The following is a 20085-nucleotide window of genomic DNA, read 5'->3' as shown; positions in this document are numbered from 1 at the left end:
TGCTGTGGACGCCTCGCTATCAACACTCAAGGGACCCAGGAGCGCAGTGAGGATGGTCCCTCGGAGGCAGGTCACCTGACTGGCTCCGGCACTGCCAAGCTGGCCACCGAACCCAGAGGCCGTGCTTGTCAAGACGCCTTGCTACTTGAGAATCAGGCGAGATCCCAGATTCAAGTGCTGGCAGAATTTCGCCCATCAGATGTACCTGCAATCTCCACTGCCTCCAAAGGACGCCTTCAGAGGGGTCAGCAGTTCCATTAACATCCACAAAACCAACGCTTGGCACCACCCAGTGGGGTCGACAGTGCCCGGCGGCCCACTGCGATGAGTCCAGACACGTCCACACAAAGAGCTACACAGGCAAGTGCCATCAACTATCCCGACTGGCAGACAAGGCACACAGCTCTGTACCGCTGCCCTTCTGCCCGCCACAGAGCAGGGGACGGATCTGAGAGTACAGGACACCCACAGAGCCGCCAACAGCGGAAGATGAGACGCTGCCGAGATGCTGAGGGGCAGATCACTGAGGCTGAACACGCTTCCTTGTGCCAACAGCCGCACACCAGCAGCTGAGGCCCTGTGGCCAAGGGCTGCCTCGCTCTAAGGAAGGCCGCTTACTCAGCACAGGGCCAAGAGGCCTTTCCAGCTGCAGGTACCAAAAAAAGCCACTGCCGCCATCACAGGGGGAAGAGTGTCCCAAAGACAACTGTCGTCTGAGATGATTAACACTTTTTAGAAGCCATTTTGGTCATTCTTGAAATCAAAGAGAAACCTTTATTTTCAACAAAACTGCCCAGAGGAGATGGTTCGGGGATCCACTATGAGCAAGTCCCTCACCACGCACAGCACCAACATATGTATTAAAAAAATTAAAAAACACACAGCCCCTCACACACATCTCCCAAAAGCCACACAACCCAGACCAAAGGGAAAACCAAACTGAATGCCCTCACACACAAGCCATCTTTGAATTAGGATTTACAAATTTATATATTCTTTCCCATGGAAAAAAAAAAACACAAAAAACCACAGGGGTAAGGAAAAACTTGTAGGTGAAGGCCTGACAAGACTCAGGGGAAGTAAGATGTAATGTCTGCCTAAGCTAACAGAAAGCAGAATCATGATTCCTGCTTTTCCTGTATTGGGAGTGGGATGCGGCCTGACAGCACAGCCCTCCGGGGCAGACCAAATCCTTCAGCAGCCAGAGGCCCCGGGAACGCCGGAAGAGCCGACCGCAGACCACCAGATTCTTCAGCGAGTGCCAGGCTGCAACGTCTGCATCAGACTGCCAAAGGGACGGCATCTTTCCCTGCAAGTTTCCACTGCCTGCGAAGGCCATTTTTCCCTATAAAAAAAGATGCCAGGTCAAAAAAAAGTACAAGGGAGAAAAAGAGTTCTCTACCGCAGTGAGAAAGCCGCAGCTGCAGGCTGATCCCAGGCGAGCCCGCGACGCAGGGCTGCTGTTGGGTCCACCACGAGCGCAGGTGCTACTTGGGCTCCTCGATCACACCCTTGCTGAGGTCTGTCATTTTGGGGTATTTTACTTTCTTCTGGTCCAGCTCATTCTGAGCCCAAAGTAGCAGTTTCAGTAATTTTGCCAGTTTGGGTGTTGACTCGCGATTTTCATAGTCGAGGACAGCTTGGTTCACTTCACTCCACACCTAGAACACAGAGACATCCGATAAAACCACCACACGCGCAGAGCGTCAGCACTCATTACAAACTTGTGGTTTAAACAAACACTAAGCCCTCAATGTGAGGCACTCTCGGGATATTAAACACAGAGTCCCGCCTGGGGAAGCTCTCAGTCTGCTCGGCAAATGTCACATCCAGCCTCGATGGCAGTTAAGTGCCAAGAGCAAGGCTTGAACCAAGGGCTGAGGGAGTTGTGAGAGTCAGGACCAGCACAGCGGGCCACACCAGCAGCCTGCTCACATGCCTCAAGGAAACATCTCCAGTGGGCTCCAGGACGGGCGGTCCTTCCAAGACAGTGCAAGGAGAATGGGAGAGGACCCGGGGGGAGAGGGGTCTGGGTCTGGAAAGGTGAGGAGCTGTCATGGTTTGCCAGACACAAAAATAGCAGCGAGGAGAGAAAGTTTAAGAAAACAGGATTTTAAATGAAGAAATACTTGGGACATATGCAGGAGGAAGGTTTGGATAAGTATGAGAAATCAGCAAAGGGTGAGAATACTCTCCAACGGTCATGAAGTCCAGCTTAACAAGATAAAAGATTAAAAGCCAGGGGGGGCTGGGCACGGCGGCTCACACCTATAACCCCAGCACTTTGGGAGGCTGAGGCAGGCAGATCACCTGAGGTCAGGAGTTTGAGACCAGCCTAGCCAATATGGGGAAAACTTGGTCTCTACTAAAAATACAAAAATTAGCCAGGCTTGGTGGCACACTCTGGTAGTCCCAGCTACTCAAGGCCGAGGCAGGAGAATCACATGAACACAGGAGGCAGGGGTTTCAGTGAGCCGAGCTCTCATCACTGCACTTCAGCCTGAGCAACAGAGCAAGACTCTGTCTCAAAAAAAAAGAAAAGAAAAAAAAAAGCCAGGGAGGAACCACGCAGTGTCCAGACCCAGAAGCCACCTGTCTCTCAGTCCACAGCACAAACCCACCCAGGTGGCGTCTTTGCGAATCCCCCTTGGAGCACGTCAGCAATGGAAGGAGGCTTCCCTCTCACGGGCCCCACCTTCTGCCTCTGCATGGTGTGAAGGAGGTCTCCGAAGGGCGACTCCTCGGGACTGTCAAAGGCCAGCAGAGCCAGGGTGCGCTCCATTTCCGTGAGGCACTCCCGGCTCTCCTCGCCCTGCTCCGCTAGCTGAGTCTGCGCAAACTCCAGCGCGGCCTCCGTTTCCCGCTGGCGGATCAGCTCGATCAAATGCTGTTGCTAAAGGCAGAGACAGACAAGACTGACCCACTACACACCCACCCAGGGGGTCAGGGCGGGCCGCCCCGGGTTCCCATCAAAGGCACGTCACAGAGCGGGGACTTTCCTTGCACCTCCAGTTATCAAATTTGCATTTTTAAAACAAAAAACAGCTTCTGAACTACATAAAACAGCAAATTCAAACCCCTCCCCCCCCACACATTAAAATAATATCGTGGCTGGGTGCAGTGGCTCACGTCTGTTATCCCAGCAATTTGGGAGGCCAACGTGGCCGGATCATGAGGTCAGGAGATCAAGACCATCCTGGCTAACAAGGTGAAACCCCGTTTCTACTAAAAATACAAAAAATTAGCCAGGCATGGTGGCACGCACCTGTAGTCCTAGCTACTCGGGAGGCTGAAGCAGGAGAATCGCTTGAACCCAGGAGGCGGAGGCTGCAGTGAGCTGAGATCATGCCACTGCATTCCAGCCTGGGCGACAGAGCAAGACTCCATCTCAAAATAAATAAATAAAAATAATATTATTATTAAAGCAAATTAGCCTAGTTATTTCTCAATCACTGCAAATAACTTTAACTTCTCGAGTATCTGCACACCAGACTCCTCTCTCCTGAAACATACCTGCAAATGGAAATAAAGATACCGGTTTGTGTCCAAGAGCTCTGGGTGGAGGCTGTTGATCAAGGCAATGGCCTCCTGAATCTGACCTTTCAGTATCATTTCCCGGATCTTGATTCGTTCATCAAGTGTTTCCAGATCCACACTAGGTTCAATCCCAGATTCCATTCGAAACTTCTCCGCTGCTTCTTTAAAGCCCTCTGAAAATAAAAACCATCTTCACTGCTAAGAAAGTTAGCGAGGAATTAAGGCAAAGACTTTTTATGTCCAGAAACTCCAACTGCCTCAATCACCTCTGATGTGAACCTCACTTTCTCAGAGACTCGGTATTAACATCTTTGTAATTTACAAGTTATGCTCTCAAAATACACAGAGAAAACAAGAAGAGTATACCTCATTCCTTGTTATCCCATCCAAAAACTCTAAGCAGTTAGCCAAAGAGGTCAGAATGGCTGCTGGCCCAGTGCGTTGGTGCGGGCTCCTTTGAGAAGACAGGTAATAGGTCCAGACGCCAGCAGCTGTGGATCTGGTGCCAGGTTAGGCAAGACACGCTGGCCCCACCTCCACAGCACAGCAGCCCTCCACAGCCAGCTCCACCTGAGTGGCCTGGTGACTCACACCTCTCAGAATGTCTACAGTTCTTCAAAGCCAGCATGTGTGCTTCTTCTCCTGCCCCAACACAATTATAGGCCTAAATTTCCTCATCACCTTCCAAAAATATTTTTTTTTGAGATGGGGTCCCACTTAGTCACCCAGGCGGGAGTGCAGTGGCACAGTCTTGGCTCACTGCAACCTCCAATCCTCCCACCTCAGCCTCCCAAGTAGCTGGGGCTACAGCATAAGCCACCACACTCAGCTAATTAAAATTTTTTTTTTTCTAGAGACAAGGTCTCACTATGTTGCCCGGTCTGGTCTTGAATTCCTGGGCTCAAGCAATCCTCCTACCTCTGCCTCTCAAAGTGCTAGGATTACAGGCATGAGCCACCACACTTGGCCCAAAAAATTTCAACAGAGATTAACCTTGGAGTGGGAACTGGGGACTAAAAGGAGGGAGATTTACTTTTCATGTTATGCCTTTTATTTATTTATTTATTTTTTGAGATGGAGCCTCACTCTGTCACCAGGGCTAGAGTGCAGTGGCACAATCTCAGCTCACTGCAACCTCTGCCTCCCAGGTTCAAGCGATTCTCCTGCCTTAGCCTCCCAAGTAGCTGGGGCTACAGGCACATGCCACCATGCCCGGCTAATTTTTGTATTTTTAGTAGAGACAGGGTTTCACCACACTGGCCAGGATGGTCTCGATCTCTTGACTTTGTAATCTGCCTGCCTCGGCCTCCCAAAGTGCTGGGATTACAGGCGTGAGCCACTACACCCAGCCACGTTACGTCTTTTAAAAACATCTGGATTTTCTTGCCACATACAGCACTGCCCTCCCTCCAGCCGACATCGAGAACAGCCTGAGTGTTATTTCCCCCTTCCCCATTCTCATCTTATTCTCATCCTCTGAGTCGGGCACACCCTCGAGGAACAGGCCAGTATACTTCACCAGACTGGCCAGGAGAGACCACCTGCTCAGGCTTTAAGGATACTTACTTCGCAGCAGTCTCAACCACCTTGATTATCTAACAGTAAAACTGTCAAAGCTGAGAAATGGGTTTGTGTTAGGTCTCAAGAGAGCTGGAATAACCTGATCTCCAGAAAAGGCTATCTTTTACATGATGAGTTACAAACTTTCCAAGTTAGCACTGTGTTTCTATAATGTCTGAACACAAATAACTACGCCACCAACCCTCAGGACTGCAGCACTCCTTAAGTGTCTGTCCACAAAGGGAGAGCCGCATTCAGGCAGCAGCGTCCTCCCTGTGAGCCATTACCTGTGACCAGGTAGTTCATGATGAGGCGGTTCATGTCTGCTCTCTGGACATGTAAGTTATTGAGCTTTTCCATCCACTCATCTTTCGTGATTTCATCGGGTTTTTCTGCATAACTCATTCTGATTTATTTCTACAAGAAAAAAAGCATAGCTGAGGGAGAGGTTTAGAGTCTCCTCTAAGTGCAAAGGGCAGCGCTGGAGAGCCGTGAGCTAGAGAATCCCACACTGCGAGCATGGACTGAAAGAGAAGGCTGCCACGGGACACCCACCAGACAGAAGGCCGATTCTTAGCAAAGACACAAGTGCACTTGAACTCTTCTACTCTGGTGTCAGGAGAATGGACTGTGCTACGAAAATAATCTGGCATCCACTGTCAAGCTGAACATGTGTGCTCCTTACAATCAACAATTCTACTTTTAATACATTCATATTCTAGAAAAACCCACCAGAACGCAGCAAACACAGACAACCCTGTTCCTAGCAGCACTGTTCAAATCGGCAGAAGTGTGGAAGCCACCCACCTGCACAGAACCACACTGCTTGTTAAAACCCCGGGGCAGATGTGTTTTGAATTTGGAATTTTTCAATGTACAGTGATATTTGGTGCAATTCACCACGGAACAGCCTCTCTGGGGTTTGGGGGAGCTTCCCATCATCAGAGGCTACTTCTTTAGTGAAATATGTGAGTATCCATACGAAGTGGTAGGGGCTATTCAACTTTACCTGGTGAGGTTTGGGCCAAACAAAACCATAAATTTTGGTTTCAGAGATGTTTAGACTTTAGCATTGCTGAGAAAGCTTTGTGGTCATGTACTCACACAAGAGAATTTCATAAAGCAGATAAGACAGTGTCACACAAAGTCACAAAGGTGACTGTCATACAACAACGCTGAATGAAAAAAACAAGTTGCAGGAGAGGCCAAATGTGGCGTGAGTTTTATGAGGAACAACAAGACAAAATACACTATACGTGCTTTAGCAACAAATATGTGGCTGAACTACTTTGTTTCTTAAAATAGGGGCATGAAAGCTGACACTCAGGAGGGGTTACCTGTGGGAGGGGCAGATGCCTGAAGCCCAAGAGGCAGCTGTTGCAGCTTTGGGAGAATGGCTGGGTACCTGAGATGGGCAGTGGGCAACCGCTGTCCACTCTGTCTTCATCTTTTGTCACTGATATATGTGTTACAGATGCTACTTTATTCAAAGGACTGCTAAAGTTCGTCAATAAATTAAAAAACTAAAAGATGATTTTGGTCTTCTGGCTGAACACGGGATGAATGCAGGGTGGTGAGAACGGACCAGCAAGTCCGTTAAGGAGACACTCAAGTGAGAGAGGACATGGGCAGAAGAGACGGAGACAGGTGAGATCAGGACGCTTTGGTCATGGAGTCAACGGCTACTGCTGGGCAGAAGATGACGAGACAAAAGAAAGGGAAGAGCTGAAGATGGTCACAGGTTTCGGGCATGAGAGGCCTTGGAAGATGAGGCCACAAATAAGGAGTAAGGGCTGGGGGAAGAACAGGTTTGAGAAGCAGGGCAAGTCTGAGGTGACTATTAGACATGCAGCTGGAGAAATCAAGCAGGTGTCTGGATTCCAGATCCTGCGCTCGGTGCTGGAAACATTAATTAGGAAAAGAGGGCGGTGGATGGGGATACTTAAAGCCAAGAATTCAGCAAAGACCACCTAGTCGGAGAGCGTAGCTAGGGAATGAGAATCGTCATTACTTAGAGGATGCCAGCCTTGAAGGTCAAGCAGAGAAAGTGGCACCAGCAGAAGAAAAGTAGCTGTGGAGCAGCAGGTAAGGTGGAGTGCCCAGGAGCTGCCGTCACACACCAACACCCACCGCCCGCACTTAGTCGACTGCAAAACTCACTGAGACCAAATTTTTAACCATGACAATCAAAGGTAACTTAAGAACCTTTTTTTTTTTTTTTGTAAGTCAGGGTATCGCTCTGTTGCCCAGGCTGGAGGGAAGTGGCGCGATCTTGGCTCACTGCAACCTCGACCTCCCGGGCTCACGATCCTCCCACCTCAGCCTCCTGAGTAGCTGGGACTACAGGTGCGCACCACCACGCCTGACTAATTTTTTTGTTTTTGGCGGAGACCGGGGTCTCGACGTTGCCCAGGCTGGTCTCGAACTCGCGGGCTCAAGCGACCCGCCCACTTCGACCTCCGCCACCGCGCCCGGCCCCGGCCCTGGCCCTAGGAGCCGCGTTACGAGCTCCCTAGGGAAGGCACCTTCCCCCTCGGCCCGTTCGGGGATCGGGGCTCGCAGCGCTCCCACTCCCAGGCGGTTACGTGCGCCCACGAGAAGCAACCACTTAGGAGAACTGGCCCGTCCCGTCTGCGGGAAGACCTCGGAGCCTCCGACTCCGCGTCCAAGGGTTCGGCGGGAGACGCCGGGTGCCGAAGACGCCCGCTTCCCACGCCACGCTCCACGTCCTCACCCGCTCGGCCTCTGCTTTCAACCGGCAGATTTTGCTCAAAGACCTCGTTACAGACGTCGCCCCGGAGACAGCGAGCGCCCTCGGGCTGCCCGGGACGCCCCTGAACGCCCGGGGCCGCGCGCCTGGAGGCTGATCCCCGACCGCCCCCTGGACGCCCGCGCGCGGACTCACGGCGCGCCCCAGCCCCGCACCCGCCCGCGCCGGCGCCTCCGAGGCCCCCAGAGCGGAGGCGGCGCGCACCCCGGCCGCCCGGGCCCGCCGCCGCCATCTTACCGTGCGGATCCTGCGTCCCGCGCTGCGCTGTCTGGGCGGCGGCGGCTCCGCAACCGCTCCTGGGCCGGGGAGGGGCGGCGGCGGCCGGGGCGCCCGAGCAGAAAGAGGCGGAGGCGGGGGCCGCGGCGGAGGCGGGGGCGGGGGCGGGGAGCGCAGGGCAGGCGCACCGGCGGCCGCCCCTCAGCAGCTCTCGCGACAGCACGAGCGCGCGAGAGCGCGAGCCGACGACCAATGGAGCGCCCCCGCGAAGGGGCGGGACCGACGGCCTACCGGAAGCGCGGGCTCTCAGCTTCCGTCCTTGCGCACAACTCCCCTCGCGGCGACCTCGCGCTACGGGTTGGCGCGAGAGTCAAAAGGCGTCGGCCGCCTCTGGGCAAGATGGCTGCTGCGGAGGCGTTGGAGTGCGGAAACCTGAAGCGGGGATGGCGACGTCTGCGCTGAGTCGGAGGCGAAGGTCTCAGCTCTTCTCCTGTCGTTTGCGTGAGGCCGGACGGGGCGGGGCGGAGAAAGGGCGCCGGGTGTCCGCGGTCGCCCCGGAGACGGGGAGGGAGTCCCCTCCGGGCCGGCGGCCTGCCGGGGCTGGTGTCCCCGAGGCCCAGGGAGAGGCCGCGGACGCGAGGCCCGGCCGGGCGGGCGCCGTGCTCGCCGCTCGCGGAAGCGACTCCTCGGCTTTACTCCAGGCCAGGTGCGGAGTCGGAGGGCCCTGCCCTCCCCGGGGTCGCGCCGCAGGGGCCGGACGCGGCCGGGCGCGCGGGACAAAGGCGACCCCGCCGGCTTGCGGGGCGGAGTCCCCGCGGCGGCGCGGGCAGGGCCCGGGGGACGCGGTGGCCGCAGCCCGCCGGGCAGGGGCGCGGTGAGGCCGCCCTCGGGTGTGCGGGCGATCTTTCGCTTGTGGCGGTCCGCTCGGGAGGAGCGCACGCTCCGGCATGGCGGGGTCCCCCGTTTCCGCGGCTGGAAAGTAACTCGGTGTATTTGATGGAACCGGAGGAAGAAAGTTAGAGCCACTGGGGGGCGGCCGCCGGTTTCGTCTGCGGCGTCCGCGGAACGCCTCGGAGGCGCGGGCCGGGGAGGGTTTCGCGCGGTGGCTGGCGAGGGAGCCGCGCGGGTCGGGCCGCTTGGCCTCCGTCGGTCCGGTTCGGCAAATAGGCCGGGAAAGACGGCCGGCTTCGGACATTTTCCGTTAACCGAAGGAGCGAAGTCGACAGGTCTAAGGTCTTGACAGAATTGTGCTTAATAACGCAGAGGCGGTACGTGCCGGTCATGGCGCCATTTGCAGCTACCTGACCCTACGGAAACAGTTCTTGATCTTTATTTAGAGACAGAGTTTCACGTTGTCGGCTCCCTGCAACTTCGCCTCTGGAGTTCAGGTGATTCTCCTGCCTCACCCTCCCGAGTGGCCGGGACTGCAGGCGCACGCCACCACGCCCGGCTTTAATTTTTACTTTCAGTCGAGGCAGGGTTTCACCATGTTGGCCAGACTGGTCCCAAAAACTCCTGACCTCAAGTGATGACCCACCTCGGCCTCCCAAAGTGTTGGGATTACAGGCGTGAGCCACCGCGTCCGGTGTATTTTTATTTACGTTTTTTAGAGGCGGGGGTATTGGCTTCTTGCCCAGGCTGGTCTCGAATTCCTGGGCTCAAGCGATCCTCTGGAAATGCTGGATTTACAGGCGTGAGCCACCATGCACAGCTTGAACGTCAGCGAAAAAGTGTGCGGCGGGGAGGATGCACGGGCCGAAAGTTGAGTGCTGGCGTCGTCAGGAGGCTCCAGTCCGGAACGGCTTTCCCAGTCCTGCCTGCGGGTCACAGGTTAATGCCCTTCTCCCGGCATTCGACCGTTACCTAGTCCTGCTTGTGTCCACTCCTTCATTCACCCTCTCTAGAAACTGGCTCCTTTGTGCCATTTCCCAGCCTCTGCTGTAACGTGGCAGCCATCGTCTTTGATTTTCGGATTGCCAGGACGTCTTCCTAACTCGTGCGAGTGCGGGAAGTCCTGTTTCCACCTCTCACATAGCAGACAGGGTGATCGCCAAAAGCCATCACTCACTCCCTCTGTCTTCCTCTGAGCTTCCCTTGGGGACGCCTCCATTGCCCACATAAAGTTAGCACAGCTCTAAGTCTGCACTCCTGATCTTACCTCTTTTTTTTTTAGACCGAGTTTTGCTCCCACCATTCCAGCCTATGGGAGGTTCTCTTGTGTCACCAAGCTCTGTTATTGCTGTATTCTCACAATCTGGGTCCTGCGTGTAAAACACTTCGCTAGGCTAACTGCTGTTCACCTGCTCAATAGAAATGCGGCTTTCTTGGGGAAATCTTCCAAACACAAGCTGGATTGAGTGCCTTTCCCATATGCTTGCACAGAATCCTAAACTAGCCCTTCGTAGCTCTTAGCACACGGTCTGTATCGTTGCTGCCTGGTAGGATGTCATGATCACCACAAAAGGGTGAGCTGCGTGCGAGCTGATGATGGCTGAAGTCTAGTTTGTAATAGGAGTTCCCTAAATATTTGTTGAGTGGATGAATGAAGAATTATGAGGACATTAACTGGAAGCAGTACCTTCAGTCAGAAGGGAAATGAGCAGTCCCTGGTGACTGACGGTTTGTGGGAGCGAAAAGGGCAGCCCAGAGTGATGCTGGTGAGTAGCCCAGCTGGTGAGGTCGTGGCGCCAACTGAGAATGATCATGAGGAAGGAGGTGCAGTAGCTAGGAGGGCAAGGTGATGAGCTGCGCGTGGGCCTCGCTGAATTGTTGAATTGGAGGTGCCTGTGGGGTAGATCCAAGCTTGGAAAAGAGCAGGCTGGAGTTGAGAGATGGGTGTAATATATTCAGAGGAAGTTCGCGGAGGCAAGGATGGATCAAGGCCAGAATGCAGAACCGCAGCCTGTGCTCACTGAGGAAGAAGTTGCCTGTGGAGGGTAACAAGAAGTAGCCGGGGGGTCTGACAAGAACCAGGGGCTTAAAAGGTGCTCCCTGCAGCCACAGGGTGCAGAGTTTCAAGAAGCTGCGTTAGCAGTGTCCAGGCTGCAGGAAGTCCAGGGTGAAGCTGCCCAGTTACAGTGTCCAGGCTGCAGGAAGTCCAGGGTGAAGCTGCCCGAGCTGCCCATCTGATAGCTTTTGGTGACAGAGAGAGGCTGATGATTCGGTGGGATGGGAGACATCCGATTGTGGTGAGTAGGGGTAAGGTGAAGACAATTTAGTGTGTCGAGGCGTTCAGAAGCGGTTAGGGCCATGCGGCATATGTACTGAGAAGTGAGCAGGGGGCTAAATGCCGCCAGATGCTGCAGTGAAGTGAGCAGTGAGCTGATGCCACCAAATGCTGCAGTCGAGTGAGCAGGGAGCTAGATGCCACCAAACGCTGCAACCACAGGTGAGGAGACTGAGGAGCAGGGAGGGGGTCAAGGATAATTTCTCAGCTTCTGGCCCATGCATTTGTAGGGTGGGACCATCCTCTGGATACGGAATGCCAGAGAAGAGCCTGGATGTAGTAGGGAGGCCAGAAGTCATAAGCTCAGTTTTGCATGTTAGGTAGGTTCTGAAGTGCATTTGAGGGATCCACGTGGAGATGCCAGGGGAGCAGGTGAATGATGGTGCAGGCAGAGATCAAGGTAATACAGCCAGGGATGCGTGAAGTCTCCGTGGAGAGTGTGTGGGTGGAGGCCAGAACGCTGAAGACACCAGCATGTGGGGTCACTAAGGGTGCAGGGAAACAGGAAAGAGGTAGGTGGGTCCTGGGACAGGAGAGGGTGCAGGGCCACACCGGTTCACATCTGGGTCTGTGACCGAGATTTCATCAGCTGGATTCATCAGCTGCCTGAGCTTTCCTATGACAGAGGGGCCTGGGGACAGAGAAACCACAGCGTAGGCACTTAGAGTCAGCTGAGGGGCAGCCAGGTGTTCCGAGCTTCCAGTGCTTTGCAAGCTGAGGTGGTGGCTTTGAACCTGAGTTTTTTCATTTTGAGAGAGATGAACCGAAAGAGGAGTGCTGAAGGTATATTAGTCTTTGTTTTTTTAAAGATGGAGTCTCACTCTGTTGCCCAGGCTGGAGTGCCACGGCTCGATCTCAGCTCACTGCAGCCTCCGACTCCCGGGTTCAAGCGATTCTCCTGCCTCCGCCTCCCGAGTATCTGGGATTATAGGCATGTGCCACCACACTCAGCTTATTTTGTATTTTCAGTAGAGATGAGGTTTTTCCATGTTGGTCAGGCTGGTCTCGAACTCCCGACCCCAGGTGATCTGCCCACCTTGGCCTCCCAAAGTGCTGGCATGGCGGGCGTGAGCCCTGCGCCCAGCCTGCTGCACATTTCTGACACCGCGTGTCTGTGGCGAACTCGGACCCTGTAAAGCATCTTTACTGCTGTTTGATGTAGGTGCCCTCCCCCTCCCACTTTTTGTCTGATTTTATTTCCCTTTCTAGATTATACTACTAAATCAGAAAGTACTGAGTATGTTGTAAGTTAGTTTGGGTGAGAGCAAGAATAATCTTTTCCTGATTTTTTTTTTAAATCTTTGACTCCTGCCGAGGTCGAAACAAACTGCATTCAGCATACTGTTCCTGAAACAAATGGGGTGAGAGGTTAAGGTGGTACAGTCCTTCCATTGCAGACCAGCTGGAAAGTCCAGGCAGAGGATGTTGATTAGCAATGTACATGGTCAAAGCATCGTTTATGTACTATTTCATTTGAGTTTGATTTTGTACTTGGAACCTGGTTGTTTGGGGTTTGATGATCTGAGTTTTCTTTTTTATAAAAATTAAACATATATATATATATATATATACACACACACACATACATGGGGATAGTTTTGCCTGTGTCTTAAGTTCTTGTAGGCATGCAGCTGTTGTGAGCACCTGTCTGATTAGAAGGTAGAATTAGAAATAGAGTTCCTGTGTTCCCCAGGCTGGCCTTGGGCTCAAGCGATCCTCCTGGGCCTCCCAAAGTGTTGGGATTACAGGCGTGAGCCACTGAGTCTGGCCCTACATTTACTCTTTAAATACTTTTGTATTTGAATGAAAGAGGCAGGGTGGCTCACACCGACGATCCCAGCACTTTGGAGAGGCTGAGACAGGAGGATCTGTGAGGTCCACAAAGTCAGACCACACCACTCTTTTGAAGAAGGGAAAAACCTGACATCCACACTTGCGTATTTTTTGGAACCTGCAAATGCTCAGCCTTTGCTGTTACTGTTGGTATTTCCTTCAAATACACTCTCAATTTTACCATTTTGTTCTTGTGAACTAGGCAAAACTGGAATTAATTTATACAGTTATTCCCTCTCTGGACAAATCTTAGAAGTGTTTTCATTGAAGAAAAAAATCTTCAAGTGTAGCCTGCACAATTGTAGTCCCATCCGTCCCCCTAAGGTCCCACACTCCAGGGGCATTGAGGTTAGGCAGAAGGCACAAGAATGGGGCTGGGTGGGGCCCATTGCGCCTGGAATGCGGTGTAAACTGATCGTTGTCTGACCTCATGGACATCCCTGCTCCTTCCTCCTGGTGCTCTCCAGCAGGTGGATTCAGTCGGCTATGGGTTCGTTTCTACTTTTTCACCGGTCTGTATTCTGTGGTGTGAATCGCCTGTAAGGGTAAATGTTCTATTTGGGCACAACCGCTTTACTCTTAAAGTACCTTTCTGTCAGAATCTGTGAACGTGGTGGTTTTTTTTTTTTTTTTTCTTTTGGCTTTCTTATTTGCTATGTTCCTTTGCTATGTTGAGATAAAACCAGTCAGAAAAGAAATAGTTTTTTTTGCCTTATACTTGTTAAAATATTAATTTATTCCAAAGTTGGCTTTATTTACTTTTCACTGACCTCAAAGAGAAAACTTAGACACCTCAGAAACATGAAACATTCTCAGAGGAAGGAATAATGAGCAGGTTTCTGTATTCATGCGTTCACTCCTGTTTAACAGCAGAGGATACAGAAATCCTGCAGTCCCGGCCAGGCACAGTGGCTCACGTCTGCAATCCCAGCACTTTGGGAGGCAGAGGCGGGTAGATCCCTGCAGTTCAAGACGAGCCTGGGCAACATAGTGAAATCCCGTGTCTCTACAAAAATAAATACACAAATTAGCTAGGTGTGGTGGCGTGCGCCTGTTGTCCCAGCTACTCGGGCGGCTGAGGCAGGAGGATTGCTTGAATCTGGGAGGCAGAGGTTGCAGACAGCCAAGATCACACTACTGCACTCCAGCCTGGGTGACAGTGTGAGTGAGACCTTGTCTCAGGGAAAACACCACCAGCACCACAAACCGCAGCTGACTCTTTATAAAGATACCTGGGAAATGACAGAACTGAGAATAACACATCTAGATTCAATTCCCTGCCGTAAGAAGTTCCTTTTGGCTTGTTTACTGATATTGTAAGTTCAGTGCTGCTGTCTTGAGTAACTTTCAGAGGCTAATGTGACCAAAGAAAGATCCATCCCTTGTCTTTTTAGTTAAAAGTGAGTCGTAGCACAGGTTTCTAGTACGTTCAATCGATAAGACAGTGTCCGTAATGCAATCACAAAAATTCAGAGTGTATGATGACTTGGCACAGCACTAAGTGGGGTGATTCCCTCCTCCCATCTTCCTTCCCTCCCTTTTTTCCTATTTCACATTTATTCTTTTGCCTAAAAGACAGGACATTGGTGTGATTCTCATATGCTGCATAGAACATGTAGCTCCATCACCTCCCACAGCTCTCTAGAGGTCTTTGGGGTTGGAGCACAAAGTTTAACTTCTGATTATGTTTTTCCTTTAATTCTTTTGTTTCCTGGCCCTTTTGCATCCTGCCAGTTCCCCTTCACTTACCCACTATCGTCCATCCTCTCCCGCTGTGTTGGTTGTCTCAAAACAGCTTTCAGGGGAATTAATTGAGTGGCTGAATTCCGTGAAGTTGCCTTTTCTGGCAGTTCTGTTACTCGGTGATGCACAAACGTCGCATTCGCCCTCTGGTAGATAAAGATTTGGGGGATGTGTGTGCGCATATATATATATAAATTTTTTTTGAGACAGTCTTGCTCTGTTGCCCAGGCTGGAGTGCAGTAGTGGGTTCAAGCGATTCCCCCTTGCCGTAGCCTCCCCAGTAGCTGAGATTACAGGCGCCTGCCACCACGCCCGGCTCATTTTTGTATTTTTAGAGATGGGGTTTCACCATGTTGTCCAGGCTGGTCTTGAACTCAGGACCTCAGGTGATCCACCCGCCTCAGCCTCCCAGAGTGCTGGGATTACAGGCATGAACCACAGGCCAGGAAGATCTGGTTAATATTATTTAAAGGAGCCAAAGACAGTGCTTTACTGTTTGCCTTGAGGGGAAGTAGCAGCCAATCTGATTGCGACACCTTTTAGCATTGGTGAGTTGATTTATCTAAAGTTAACTGTTAAAGTTTAACTGCCCTTATACACTGTAAAAGTAATGAAAATTCATCCATTTCTCAAAAAAAAAAAAAAAAACCACACAGTGGTTGAAATTTTTTGTTGGCAATAAGAAAACAGTAGGCATATATATATATATACACACACACACACACACACATTTTTTTTCCCCCTGGGAATCCACGTTCTCCTCCTGGGTAAAGGAGAAGGTTGTGTTACGTGATTCCTTTTTCCTGTCCCAAGTGGCTGGCGCCAGCCCCCCGCGCGCCGGGCACTGAGGCTCTGGAACGCGGCGTGAGAGGCCTGGTGCGCAGGCACAGCCCGGGGCCGGCCGGGCTCCCGCCAGAAGGAACAGTGCTCCGGCCGGGCTCGCCTGAGGTCTGCGGGCATCTTGCGGGCGTCCTCCCGAGCAGGCAGAGGAGGAGCCCGGCGCCGAGGCCCAGGCGCGCCCCGCCCCTCGCCGTGTCCCTCGCCCGCTGCCCCCCTCTCGAAGGCCGAGACCTGGACGCTGCCCGGTGGCCTCGGCAGGGCCCCTGTCCTTGGCCGCTGCCTCTGAATCCCAGGTGAGAAGAATAAAACCTGACGCTGTCCGGCTTCCGGTTCTTGGAGAGGGCGGGACGTCTCCGCAGAGCGAACTGTGCGGAATCGAAGCGCTGGTGCTCCTTCGCTTTCCCGGGACTGCGTTAAATGAAATAAAGCCGGCTGCCTGCTTGAGTATTTTTGTCATAGTATTTTTGTTTTGGGATCAGGGTATTGTGCTCCGGAACCTGAGTCCCAATGAAGGTGGCTTGAAAGTCCGGAAAGCTTTTTTTTTTTTTTTTTTTTTTTTTTAAGAATTGCTGAGTTTCCGGAATTTTACTTTCAAAAACTTTTCCTAAACTTAGCGTAGCATGGGGTGGCAGAAACTGGTGTCTACACATTACAAAAGTGTACTGTTGACACCTGTTTGTGATGCACCCATGGTGTTTTCCCCAGGGACCACCTATTAAGCTTCCTGCTGGAGGGCCCTTCCTGCTTTCCAGCCCACATCCTGTTGTAAATCGGTGCTACTTGTGGGGTTTTGTTTGGGGATTGGGGATATTTAAGGAAAAATTTATTGAAACAACTGAAGACTTTGTTTCCTCCTTTGGGTTTTACATTTTAAATAAATTAGGTTAGGAAGTGGAGTTCAAATACAAATCCCCAGACCGTAGTTTCTCCAAATGCCTTTCTCACCAGGGAGCGGGGAGCTCCCAGGCAAACTGGGATAGAGCTGACTTCGTCACCTCCTAGGTGGGGAAGGCCAAGATGGATAGTCTGGCCAGGTGTTAACAGGAGAGCCAGCTTCTGGGGGTGGCGGATGAGAACCAGAGGCAGGTTCCAGTATCCTCTGGACTTGCAAAGAAGAAAGGCGTTCTGCCGATTGCTGCACACTGTAGTGAGCTGAGTGCGGCCTCCCTTTCCTCATGGTTTCCTGCGTTTTCCCTTCTGTCCACTTGGTTTTCTTGTTCCTGAGCCGCCTTGTGCACACTTTACATCTGTCTCCCTGAGTGCCCAGCCTGAAACTGCACCCAAGAGTTAAAATCTCTTAAAATCTCACCGTCTTGCAGAAAGAAATTGCTGCTGGTTTAAAGATCCCAGCTAAAGAGACAGTGGCATTTAGAGAGAGCCTCTGGTAGGGAGGCCTCACCTGGGCCTCAGCACCTGAGCCCTCCTTTTACAGAGAGCTTGCCCAAGAGCACACTGCTTGCTAAAGGTGGTCTCAACCCCATCTGTCTTCTAAGCTTCCCACTACCCCATGCCTGAGAGCAGGAACCTCTCTTTGGAACTTGAAGACACAATCAAGATGGAAGACTGTCACGTTGATCCTGCCAGATTCCATGAATGTAGTCCTAATGGGTCACAGCAGCCTAAACAAGCTGTGTTGTATTCCTTTGAAGAAAACTAAGCCTCATAAACTGGCAGACCGTATAATCTTCAGAGGTGTTGTTAAAAAGCACACCTGCCTCAAAGCCCCTGTTCACCCACGGGAGTATCGCAGAAGCCTCTGTATTAGGGGCGGCTTTACAGCACTCTGTGTTCCTTTTGCTCTTGGCCACGGCTGACGCCAAAGGCTAGATGGTCCCTGCTTCCAGGTGGTGTATCACTGTTCACGGAATTGGAAGCAAGTAACGAGACAACGCCCCCTCCTGCCACCTCCCAGTCTCCTTCCTGGGTATCTGGGGATAGACAGGTGATGGGGTGTCACTCTAGTCATTCTTGAGCGAACTGAAGACAATCCACACGGAAGGCTGGCTTTATCATAACTCACTTTCCCCTCTTTTTTATTTTTTTTTTTTTTTTGAGACGGAGTTTCGCTCTTGTTACCCAGGCTGGAGTGCAATGGCGCGATCTCGGCTCACCGCAACCTCCGCCTCCTGGGCTCAGGCAATTCTCCTGCCTCAGCCTCCTAAGTAGCTGGGATTACAGGCACGCGCCACCATGCCCAGCTAACTTTTTTTTGTATTTTTAGTAGAGACGGGGTTTCACCTTGTTGACCAGGATGGTCTCGATCTCTCGACCTCGTGATCCACCCGCCTCGGCCTCCCAAAGTGCTGGGATTACAGGCTTGAGCCACCGCGCCCGGCCCTCTTTTTTTTTTTTTTTGAGACGGAGTTTCGCTCTTGTTACGCAGGCTGGAGTGCAATGGCGCGATCTCGGCTCACCGCAACCTCCGCCTCCTGGGCTCAGGCAATTCTCCTGCCTCAGCCTCCCGAGTAGCTGGGATTACAGGCACGCGCCACCATGCCCAGCTTATTTTTTGTATTTTTAGTAGAGACGGGGTTTCACCATGTTGACCAGGATGGTCTCGATCTCTTGACCTTGTGATCCACCCTCCTCGGCCTCCCAAAGTGCTGGGATTACAGGCTTGAGCCACCGCGCCCGGCTACTTTCCCCTCTCTTGATAGTAAATGTCAAATCGTTTCATCCAACCCCTGTGGGAAAACATGCCCAGGCTTTGAGTTCCAGCTCCTGGTAAGTAGTCCTGAGTGTAGGACTGACGTGGTGGGAGGAGGCATGGCAGAGGTCTGGGGACCACACCGCCAAGGACCCTGGGGCCTAGACGTCCAGAGTGCCCGCCTCCCCTCCTCGCTGTGCTCCTTCCGCCTCCCCCACCCTCCCGCCCGTTGTTTCTGGCGCGGAGCTGGGAGCGGGGGGGATCTTCAAGCTGGGGAGAAGCCCCCGCTCACGCCAGGACCTCGCTGCTGGCTGTGCTCGGTCCACTCCCAGCCGAGGCCGCCAGGGACTCGGAGTTTGGGAAATACAGTTTGGAAGAGAAAACCTGGGCCTTTTCTTTCTTTATTCTGTCCTCCCCCCGACCCACACCTCTTAAAAATTTGGCCCAGGAGCTTCCTATCCCCAACGACGAGAAGGGCTTAGCAGTTTTAAGAGCGAAATCCTGGTGGAGTGCAGAGTGCAGCCCCTTGGGGCTGGCACGCACCCTTCGCAAGGGCACTGCCCCAGCTTTCACCCTTGGGGTCGGGGAAATAAGGTGTCCGCAAACGATGCTACCGAGTCATCGTCGCTGCTCCGAAGGGCGCGCCCGGAGTGCAGGAGGGGAGGGCAGGCGCATGCGCGCAGTTCCCTGCCCGGGGCGCCGCTCTAGTCCCACGCCGTCTCGGTGCCCGGCCTCGTCCTCCCGCCGCGCGGGGGCGCCGCTCTAGCCCCCCGCCGTCTCGGTGCCCGACCTCGTCCTCCCGCAGCGCGGGGGCGCCGCTCTAGCCCCCCGCCGTCTCGGTGCCCGGCCTCGTCCTCCCGCCGCGCGGGGGCGCCGCTCTAGCCCCCCGCCGTCTCGGTGCCCGGCCTCGTCCTCCCGCCGCGCGGGGGCGCCGCTCTAGCCCCCCGCCGTCTCGGTGGCCCGCCGCCCATTCCGCGGCGCTCGGGGAAATGGCTGCGGGACCCCAGAGGCCTGCGGTAAGTGGCGTCCTGTGCGCCGGGTAGAGGAGCCGGCCGCCTCTTGGGCAGCCTTCGGGAGCGGGGCGGGGCGGGGCCGGCGCCGGAGTGCGGCCGGCGAGAGCCGCGGATTCCGCACGGGCCGCTCCCGCCGAGAAGATGGCGGCCGCGGAAGGGAGCGGGCGGGAGGGGCCGTGTCGGAGCCGGCGCAGGCCTCGGACGTCGGCCCGGCGGGCACTCGGCGGTCGCGGCTGGAACGGTGTCGAGGGTGGGAGTCGAGGCGGCCGGGGCCGGGGCCCGCGGAGCTTTTCAGCCCAGCTGGTCTCCCGGGCGTTCTCGGGGGTCCCGGCCCTTCCCCCCGGGCCCTGGGCGCGGTCGGGGCGGCCGGCTCGGCCTCGGCGTGCCCCTGGGGAGTCCGGCGCCGCGGGGCGGGAAGCGCCTCCTGAGGCGGGTCCTCCGCCCGGCGCTGGGCGTCGGGGTCTTTGCGGAGTCGCTCGCGGCGTCGGGCGCAGCGGCCTGTGGGCGACACGGTTTGCCCTCCGGTGGTCTTGGGGGCCGGAAGGAGCAGCCCTCGTCGCCTCAGACAGTGGAGGTCAGGGCCGGGTTTTCGGCCCTAGATAAAGCACCTTAAGATAGAAGCTTAAAGCTCGGGCCCTAGGCGGCAGCAGCTTAGTGCGCTACCGCTTGCTGGAAGTACTCGAACTCGCGTCTGGGCGCC

At 53.8% G+C, this 20085-nt stretch overlaps 2 protein-coding genes and 1 long non-coding RNA gene across 6 annotated transcripts in view; 1 reads left to right on the top strand and 2 right to left on the bottom strand.

Annotated features, from left to right (window-relative positions):
- Positions 1–495: 495 nt before the first annotated feature.
- Positions 496–8271, bottom strand: GID8 (GID complex subunit 8 homolog). Of its 2 annotated transcripts, none has more exons than XM_039479270.2 (5): positions 8105–8271; positions 5385–5514; positions 3514–3710; positions 2696–2893; positions 496–1661 (listed from the first exon to the last, which is right to left on the bottom strand). In XM_039479270.2, exons 2-5 carry the CDS (start codon positions 5500–5502, stop codon positions 1488–1490), a joined length of 687 nt encoding a protein of 228 aa, XP_039335204.1. In that variant the 5' UTR covers positions 5503–5514; positions 8105–8271; the 3' UTR covers positions 496–1487. The 2 variants fall into 2 exon arrangements, with proteins under 2 accessions (XP_039335204.1, XP_074262860.1); XM_074406759.1 differs by lacking the exon at positions 8105–8271 and adding an exon at positions 7832–7981.
- Positions 8272–8426: 155 nt separating this feature from the next.
- Positions 8427–20085, top strand: part of DIDO1 (death inducer-obliterator 1) — a 58146-nt gene continuing 46487 nt past the window's right edge. For 2 of the 3 annotated variants that reach the window (XM_039479267.2, XM_074406758.1), the window contains exon 1: positions 19296–19388. The gene's annotated coding sequence lies outside the window, so the exon portion shown is untranslated. Of the gene's footprint in view, positions 8559–19295; positions 19389–20085 lie in introns of those variants that run through there. The other variant, XM_039479268.2, reaches the window with a different exon arrangement.
- On the bottom strand, positions 13861–17016 carry LOC141585725 (uncharacterized). Its single transcript, XR_012519389.1, has 3 exons — positions 15957–17016; positions 14892–15031; positions 13861–14148 (listed from the first exon to the last, which is right to left on the bottom strand). It is a non-coding gene; the product is annotated as an uncharacterized LOC141585725 (long non-coding RNA).

This window comes from Saimiri boliviensis, chromosome 9 (assembly GCF_048565385.1).
Source record: "Saimiri boliviensis isolate mSaiBol1 chromosome 9, mSaiBol1.pri, whole genome shotgun sequence".
NCBI lineage: Eukaryota > Metazoa > Chordata > Mammalia > Primates > Cebidae > Saimiri > Saimiri boliviensis.
This window is presented reverse-complemented; position numbering and strand designations above follow the sequence as displayed.